The sequence below is a fragment of the Homarus americanus genome, unplaced genomic scaffold (genome assembly GCF_018991925.1).
Source record: "Homarus americanus isolate GMGI-L3 unplaced genomic scaffold, GMGI_Hamer_2.0 scaffold20112, whole genome shotgun sequence".
In the NCBI taxonomy this organism is placed as follows: Eukaryota; Metazoa; Arthropoda; class Malacostraca; order Decapoda; family Nephropidae; genus Homarus; species Homarus americanus.
The window spans coordinates 20,001-30,000 of record NW_024717901.1 but is presented as its reverse complement, the minus strand read 5'-3'; the positions used below and the strand labels follow the sequence as shown (position 1 = coordinate 30,000).

The 10,000-nt window shown below is 40.6% G+C and overlaps 1 protein-coding gene across 1 annotated transcript in view; it reads left to right on the top strand.

The window, feature by feature from the left end:
- Positions 1-10,000, top strand: part of LOC121859056 — a gene marked incomplete at its 3' end in the record, with an annotated part of 43,281 nt that overhangs the window by 20,458 nt on the left and 12,823 nt on the right. The window contains 1 exon segment of the mRNA XM_042355714.1: positions 392-445. Coding sequence (XP_042211648.1) covers positions 403-445 — 43 coding nt within the window.

The window sequence follows — 10,000 nt, the reverse complement described above, 5'->3', positions numbered from 1 at the left end:
TCTGTTGTTGTTTTTTTGTATTTATCTGGTGGTCTGGTTTATCTTCCCATTATTATTGAATTTACATATATATCCCATTACAGGTGTACGTGTTTCTGATTAGTTACTCAATTACCTACATCTGTTATAAGCCGTAACACCTGCGGTCTCTCTTTCTGTCTCTTTATCACTGTCTCTCTCTCTATCTCCCTGTCTGCCTATCTGTCTCTCTCTCTCTCTCTCTCTCAATATATAACCCAGCACAAGAGTACCTTATCATTAAGATCAGTTGAATGCGAAAACACCTGCATTCTCTCACTCTCTCTGTTAATGTCTCTCAGTGTTATCTCCCTGTTTATCTCTCTGCTAATGTCTCTCACCCACTTATCTCCCCGTTTCTCTCTCCCCATAGGACGACAAAAGATGAGAGACCACGCCTTCTCTCTCCTCTGCATTGCGGCCTTGAGTGAGTACCATCTCTTTGTTTACTAACACTGACACTTTCTCGGATGCTTTTGAGGATGAAACTTAACCTAGACGTCGAGGCAGATCGGTCACTGAAGACAGAGGAACAAGTGAGAGAAAGAGAGACAAAAAAAATTAATCATAACAGTTAATTGTAATCTAGATATAAACCATAACTTAAAATCCAAAGAAAAGAACAAAAAAAATTCCCCCCTACTAAGGTAGATCTGACAGACATATAAATTTTTGGAAGGGGATTATAAAACGTGAATCCAGGTCAGTTTTTCGCGATGTCACACACCACTGACATGAAGAGGATACGACCCTGAAACTCGTCACGTTATAGACGAATATATGGACTTTACACAGAGGCTGGTAAACCTAAAGACGAGAGAACAGGTCATTGGTCTGCTTCCATAGGTCACCTCTTGTTGTGGTGGTCATAGTGAGGATTAGGTCAATAACGTGGGGTAATAAGAGGTCTTGGCCCCAGCTTGACTTATGAGATGTTTACTGTGAGAGGAAATATGATCATAGTGTGACTTATAATACAGTACACGGCTTGTCCTCGGTGAAGTGGTTACATTGCTGTATTAAGTGTGATACGATTATTTAACTAGTTGAGTACGATGACTTAACTACTTGAGTGTGAGGATAAAACAATGAATACGATGAAACGCAGACAGACAGACAGACAGACAGACAGACAGACACCGCCCAGTTATTAGCCTTAACACACACACACACACACACACACACACACTTTATTAAAAAAAAACACAATAACAAATTCAACTCTCCACCTCTATCGATCTCTCCAGGGTGTGTGAGAGAGAGAGAAAGAGAGTGAGAGATATTGATGTTGTCTCTCTGTTTATTCTCTCTCCCAACTCACTTGTTCTCGTGTTATTGAAGGCGTCTTTCATAATTCACCCTTGTCGTCTCCCCAATGGCGTCGTATGGAGTGGATTTATTGGTGTCAAGTGTCGTGTTTTTTTTTAATCTGTTGTCGTTTTGCTAAGGATTTGTGGGTGAGTTTTAAGAATGTTTTTTTTTTCTTTTATAAAGTGTCGTGTTTGGAGATGATTTTTCTGGTTTGTTTTTAATGTTTTAATGAGGTGGTTTTTTTATTGGTTTATTGGTTCATTCTATGTGGTTTAATAGTGTGTGATGTTTTATTGACGTGTTTTGTATCATTTTATTGGCCTTGGTTTATGTGGTTTAATAAGTGTTTATCATCTTGTTTTATTGGCGAGTTTAAGTATCACTGTTAAATGCTGGAATCTGTTGTGTTTTAGGAGGTTTATTTTGGTTAGAGAGGCATCAATAAACTCTCTCTCTCTCTCCTTTATCTTATACTCTCCTGCCATCCCTGCTTTTTCTCTTTTCGCCTCTTTCTCTCCTTCCCTCCCTCTCTTTCTCTCCCTCCATCTGCTGCCTCTACCCCTTCCTCATTTCTCTTTTCCTTACATCTCTCTCTCTCTCTTTATTCTCTTTCCAACGTTTCTCCCTCTTTCATTTTTCTCTCATTCTCTCCATTTCCCTCCAACCCTTCCCCTCCCTCTCTCTCTCTCTCTCTCACTCTCTCTGTCTCTCCCTCCCCCCCATCACTCTCTTTCTCTCTCTCTCTCTCAGCCGTAACATATTACCCCCAGTACCAGGGACCAGTACCAGGGACCAGTACCAGGGAGACTCTACTGGGTGTAGTCTCCTTGTCCACTTCCGCCACTCCGCCAAAGGACGAAAGATCATTTGCATGTTCAGGATGTTGCCACTGACTCACTGACAACCTGTGTTTATGGGAGACGATGCTAACTTTCTGGTGAGAGAGAGAGAGAGAGAGAGAGAGAGAGAGAGATGACGTCTGTCTGTCTCAATATTTACAGAAGAAACATTCGCTTATTATTCACAATTACTCTCATGAATTTAGTGAGGTGTAATTGGCATTATTATCACCGCCGGACCAAATTACTTAATTATAATTTTTCCTTTACAAATAGTCTGGTAATGAATCAATTTTTAACACTGAAACAACTCTGGTGTCTAATGTTAGCTCTATAGTTTAATGAAGGATATGAAACACTATCCGTGTGTGTGTGTGTGTGTGTGTGTGTGAACAACACCAAGACACAAACACGGGGTCATCCTCTCTTGTCTACACCCGCCAAACTCTCCCTCCTTCCCCTTCCTTTCCTCCCTCATCCTCCCCTTCCCTATCCCTCCCTCCCTTACCCTTCCTACCCTCTCTCCCTCCCATTCCTTCCCTCCCTCATCCTCCCCTTCCCTATCCCTCCCTCCCTTACCCTTCCTACCCTCTCTCCCTCCCATTCCTTCCCTCCTCATCCCTCCCTTCCCTATCTCCTCCCCTCACCCTTCCTACCCTCTCTCCCTCCCATTCCTTCCCTCCCTCATCCTCCCCTTCCCTATCCCTCCCTCACCCTTCCTACCCTCCCTCACCAGACCATAACTCACTAAACTCACATATATATATTACATGGCAAAATGGGCCAGAAATCATGAGTAATTCCCGTGTTCTATGACTTTCCAGGGGTGACCAATGTAGCCGTAACTCACACTAAAAATTCTTTGAAGTCGTCCCCCTCAAATTGCTGAGTCATCATAGCTTCAAGGAAATCGACTAAGTTCATCCTCGTTCATCGTCTTCTCTTCTCTGTCATTAGTGGTGTCATGATTGATTTTTTTTTTGCTTGCTTACTTGCTTGCGTGTGAAGGAAACAAGACTCATTATGGTTAATTTGTCGTTAATATTCTACTTGAGGACCAGAAGAACCTCCTCGTAGATAAACTATTTTTGGTTACGAAGGTGAAATAGTCTGTTGGTGAGGCCGAAAGAGGTTGTAAAATATAAGTGAAAGTATCCTCTCTCTCTCTCTCTCTCTCTCTTTAGATAGTGCCCCGTCGCAATAAAACCAGGAGCACACAAAGTCATTTGTCTCCAGTCGAGTTATGTTTTAAGAGATAAACTTTATGTACAGATCCACCATGTCTTAAGATCTGCGGTGAGGCGTCCATCACTAGCCAGAGCCTCTACGACTAGCTACTTTCTGCTTGCAATGTATATAGATAAGATGAATAAGCTTCAACATGTACCTGCACAGGCTTCCCTGTGGGGTGGGGTGGGGGGTGACGTGGTATTCCTGGTGTATGGTTTAGGGACGATGGTAAAATTCAGTCAGTTGTTATGTTACACCAGCCAGCCCACCTTATCAGCCCACCAACCCACTGAGCCAACCCACCAGCCAGCCCACCAGGAAGTTGTTAATAAGTTCGCCATATTCTGGGCTGTGAACACGGAGGCGCCGAGCCATACCGTTATAAGTTAATGGTAATGGAAGCACCACCAGCAGCAGCAACAACAACAACAACAACAACAACAACAACAACAACAACACCAACACCAACAACAACATCAACAATGGCATGTCTGTTTTACGGCTCTGAATCATGGCTCACTAGTAACCTATAAAACCAAATTATCTTGTGTTTCATAGAGTCGGGAATACAGCCGAGAAAAAAAATCCTAATAAAAAAAAAACGAAGGATAAACTTTAAATTCAGAGCAGCGAGAACTGGATATAGAAGAACCATCCAACATAGTGTTAAAAATATGCCAAACTCAACTCGGTTATAAATTTAGTAAAGAAAGAATACAGATTGATATATATACAAATCGACTCACTACAACCATTCACGTCAAAAATAATCCATAAAGTGTAACTAAATAATATAATTTATAGGGTCAGAACTTAACCCAACTAACGCTGTACATGACAAGAAAATACTGAATATATCCATACCCGGGAAGACTTATTAGGTTTGACCAGAGAACAAAAGGTGTGTCTCAGTGTGATAATGTCAGTGTACAGGATGAGAAACATGTCTTAAGAGAGTGTGGTCTGTGCTACTTGTGTTACTGTGCTACTTATGTTCTGTGCTACTTATGTTCTGTGCTACTTATGTTCTGTGCTACATATGTTCTGTGCTACTTATGTTTTTTGCTACTTATGCTCTGTGCTACTTATGTTTCTGTGCTACTTACGTTCTGTGCTACTTACGTTCTGTACTACTTATATTCTGTGCTACTTATGTTCTGTGTTACTTACGTTCTGTGCTACTTATGTTCTGTGCTACTTACGTTCTGTGCTACTTATGTTCTGTGCTACTTATGTTCTGTGTTACTTATGGATAACTGTGACGTGATGTATAACTCGTGTAAATTATTCACGCGATGTTGTAAAATGTTTAGAATAATTTTTTTTTTAATATATATTTTGCACCTTGTAGTTTGTTGCTCAATTATCAATTATTTCCTTAGACACTGTATGTATAATTTGATGTATTTGTATTGCTCTGGTACTGTAATTTATGTATCAACCAACCAACAACTAATTAATCAACTAACTAACTAACTAATTAACTAACCAACTAACTCTAACTAACTAATCACTAACCAACTAAAACCAACTAACAACTAACTAACTAATTAACTAACTAACCAACTATTAACAACTTAAAACTAACTAAAACTAACTAACTAATTAACTAAAACTAACTAACTAACTAAAAGTAACTAACTAAACCAACTAACTAACCTAACTTAAAACTAACTAACCACCAATTAACTAACTAACTAACTAACTAACTAACTTAAACTAACTAACTAACTAACTAACCAGAGTCTACTGATAGGTGATCGGGCCGGAGAGGGAGGAAGCTTGGGATGACGAGGTGGAGGAATTTTGGGGGGTAGGGAGTAGTGGTGGTAGGGGGTGGGGAGGTGGAGGTGGTGGTGGTAGGGTGGTGAAGGGGAGGTAGTGGTGGTGGTGGGGGGGTGAAGGGGAGGTAGGTGGGGGGTGGTGAAGGGGAGGTAGTGGTAGGGTGGTGGGGAGGTGGGGAGGTAGTGGTGGTGGGGGTGGTGGGGGTGGAGGGTGGTGGTGAAGGGGGGGTGGTGGTGAGAAGGGGGAGGTAGGGGTGGGGTGAAGGGGTAGGGGTGGGTGAAGGGGTGTAGGGGTGGGTGAAGGGGGAGGTAGTGTGGTAGGGGGTGGTGAAGGGGAGTAGGGTGGTAGGGGTGGTAGGAGGTGGGGGAAGGAGGGCCACGGCCCAAAGTCAATGTCAGAGAGAGAGAGAGAGAGAGAGAGAGAGAGAGAGAAGAGAGAGAGAGAGAGAGAGTCCCCTAAACACACTGTATCTGCCCCACCTCTCTCATGATCAACAGAATATTGCATTTGATAACAACAACACTACTGTTAATACCCACTATGATGTTGTGATGTGTGTGTGTGTGTGTGTGTGTGTGTGTGTGTGTGTGTGTGTGTGTGTGCATGTGTGTGTGTGTGTGTGTGATGTGTGTGTGTGTGTGTGTGTGTGTGTGTGTGTGTGTGTGTGTGTGTGAGGCCATAACTTGTTCATCTTAGGTGGTAAACACGGCCATAAGTCACTATTATACCTATACTACCGTTCTACCAACAACCACAACAACAACAACCACAACAACCAGCAATAACAACAACAACAACAACCAGCAACAACAACAAGCACAACAACCAGCAATAACAATAACAACAACAATCAGCAACAACAACAACCACAACAACCAGCAATAACAACAAACAGTAATAACAACAACAATCAGCAACAACAAAAATAAACACAACAATAATAACTACAATAACAAGAACAAAAACACAACAATAACAAACACAGCCACAACTACAATAAACAGTAATAACAAGAACAATAACTGCAATAACAAGAACAACCACATGACAATAACAAGCATAGCCACAACAAAAACAGGGGGACAATATTTACTCTCCCCATCCTTCTTCTCCCTCCTCTTCTTCTTCCTCTTCTCTATCCTCCTCTTTTTAACCTTCCATTTTCTTTTATTTTCTCTCATTACCTCAGTATGTTACTCTCTAATCTCTATCTCTCTCCTTTCAGCCCTCCCCTCACTCTCTCTTTCTTTCCTTCATTCTCTTCCTCCACTTCTCTCCCTCTCCATTTCCTTCCCTCTCTCTCCTCTCCCCCTCTTCCCCTCCCTCACTCAAATGACCAATCAATTATTGAACTACCAGTGATGGCAGGAATCACCTAGTTAATTCATGACTTTAAATGGTGTGGCGGAGTGTGTGCTCGTGTGGTGGTGGAGGTAGTGGGGATGATACATACATACATACATACATACATACATACATACATACATACATACATACATACATACAACGTAAACACCTAGAAAGAGTGCAAAAGAGGGCATGCAAGATTATTCTCTCCCCTTCCTACTCCACATATCAAGAAGCGCTCAACACACTGACCCTTTCGACTCTCACTGACCATCACCACGACCTCATCTGCAAATTTGGTAAGAAACTTCTACACCATCCCCGACACCGGCTCCTACTACCACCTGAGATCCCTAGCCCGAGAATTGCTGTTCGACACCACAACCGCATCCAGCCCATACGTGCACGAACTGATCGCTATAAGAACAGCCCAGTCCCAACCATTGTAAAAATTATCAATAACTTGTAATAAACCAGTGTATTCACTCCCAGTAAACACTACTTCTTGCACTGTCACTATGTTGAAATGAACTGTAGTTTGAGCTTTTCCCCATCTAGTTATTATATGTCTTATTTGTGTCACTTATGTTACTTGTATATTATTTGTAATTCGAAACCCATTCCCCAAATATGTAACTGTATATTTTCAGCCTTCTGGCTGCCAAGCTCTTTCAATAAACCGTTAATTATTATTATTATTATTATTATTACATACATACATACAGTCACCCACAAAAGTCCGGTAATCTCTTTCAATTATTCTGAATTCTAAACCGAATCTTCGTATTATATGGCCGACTGTCAGCCCTCTGGCTACGAGATTTTAAACTACGGGAGCCTTGATCTAACCTAACCAAACCTAACCTAACCGAACCAAGAAGAGTCAGACCAGATGATGCCTCCTGTTCCCTCACCTGCCTCTAATCTGTCTCAACCCCCTCCCCTTCACCTCCTCCCCCCACATTACCATTTACTCCATCTTAAAAACTTTCTAATTAATTATTTATATTACAATGATAATAAAAACAAAGATGTCTCTACTTACCACTTCAGATTAAACTGTCAGCAGCGCAGATCAAGGCAGCACCATCACCAGACTAGATCAAGGTTAGGTTAGGTTAAGTCTCAGCATCTGCAACAGACAGAGTACATCCAGACTTAGCACTGGTCAATAACATACTGATGACTACAGCAAAAATCCATAAGCTGAGCAACAGACACAGAGAGGAAAGATAAAGGACTCATCACTAACGTCCATAATCTGGTGATGTAGTTTGTGAGCTGATCCATAGATGGCGGTATGATGACTCAAGGGTCCAAACACTTTTAGGCAGCCTCAGAAAGGTTACCGGAATGGATATACACATACTGTACAGAGGAGTACCTACTGTAGTACACCTCCTGTGGTAACCAGTGTCTCCAAGCGGCACCGTCACAGTAATCTCACTATTATGAATGAATTGGTATTCGTCTTGTAACGACAGACGTGACTGGTGGATAGGATTGTTGTAGGTCGTATAGGTTGGCCGTTTGGAGACGCGGATTACCACAGGGGCTGTAGGAACACATACACATACAGACAGTGATCTGGTGGAGGTGGTTAACAACACAAAGGGGAAGTAATTTTAGAATACTCGATCACTATCATAGAAAATGTGACTCTTATAACGATATAAAAAATATCATCCTTCACAGAAAACGGGATACCCACCATGAAAAACACGTCAACCTATATAATGAATTCTAGCCAGGAATTTAGACTCAACACTTCGTAAGAAATTTAAACACTTTTTTTCCTCTCATGGCGGAAGACACTCAGACACCCATGACCAAGATGGATTATTTCCTTTACCTTTTTCTTTCCCTTTTTTTTTTATTTCTCATTATTTCCCGGTGAGGTGTTCTTGGCTCACCTGTTCCACCTGAGGCATTTTTGGTTGCTCGGGTGATCCATCAACTACCGGGGCTTTTAATATTAAGTCGCGTGATCTGATGTGGGGTTTTGGTGAGGGGAGGGGGCGAGGTAGGGGAAGGGTGGAGTGGAGGGAGGGGATGGGTGAAGGGAAGTAAAGGGGAGAGAGAGAGAGAGAGAGAGAGAGAGAGAGAGAGAGAGAGAGAGAGAGAGAGAGAGAGAGAGAGAGAGAGAGACTGTGTTTATAACCACGTAAAAAAAAGGATGAACAAATTTTTATTTTTTTGCTTCTGAGGTCAATTTTTTTTTTTTTTTGCTTCGTATTTATAAATGTTTCTTAAGGTGTTTGGTTATATACGTCATCCCTCACGTAGGACAAACACCCACTGTCAGTCAAGTCAGTGCAGGCCGATATTCTAAATTGCATAAAACACCCAGATTAAACCTCCGTCCCCCTCCCCCAAAAAAAAACCCACACATTTATTAAAGGTTTATTCATGGGTGGAAACATAGACGGACAAAATATATGAATAAATTGAAAATAATTAATGAGGGAATTTTTGCATAGATACGACGCTAAAAATTAAAAACAAATTAATATATTGTTGTTTTGGGAGGATGAAAGGGACTAATTTTGTATATTATGCAAACAAAAAATATAAAAAATTTATAGGAAAAAATATTTGTATAAACACGTAAAAATGACACAGCTCAGAACAATAATTAAAAGTAAAATAAAAATAGTGGAACTTTTGTTTTAGATATTTACTCTGGGGAAAAAATTAATATTCAGTTACTATACAAATAAAACAAAAGAAAAAAAAATCAATTCTTATTTTTTAATGCTACTAAAACTTGATCCAAGATTAATGTAACCTTTCTACTGTGTAAAAACATAAATAACAAATAATATTTTTTTTCTAATGCTAATTCGTAAAAAAAAAAAAAACACGCACACAAGGAAAGATTAATAAGTTTTCCCAACATCAAATACGAAAAAAAAATTACATTATTTTTTCTCATAAAATTAAAAGAAAAACGTAATATATAATTTTCTTATCAGTCACTACCTAAAAAAAAATCATAAATTTTTTCACTAACTTTAACATACAAACATTTAATTATCACCTCGTTATATGGACACTTCCAGGTATATATTAAGGTAAATTACACCTGTTGCTCATTAACGTAATGCTATATACCTGGCTACGATGAGTCACCCCTAGTACCCGCCTGCCTTGACTTGACTGACGCATTACCTTCCCGTGTGAGGAGTTACTAGCTATACAAACGTAACATAATGCACCTAGTTTATTGAGGAATGTTATTATTATTTCCCTGTGTGTGTGTGTGTGTGTGTGTGTGTGTGTCGGGGTCAAGAATTTTAGGGGATTTTTTCAGGCCCGTGTTGTAGTTTTGTAATTCTGGACACGAGTATTGGTTAGGTCAGACCACCGTGTTGGACAGTCTATTGTCAGCTTCGCTTTTATTTTCCCGTTGTAATGGCTTATAGGTGTGTGTGTGTGTATGTGTGCGTGTGTGTGTGTGTGTGTGATAT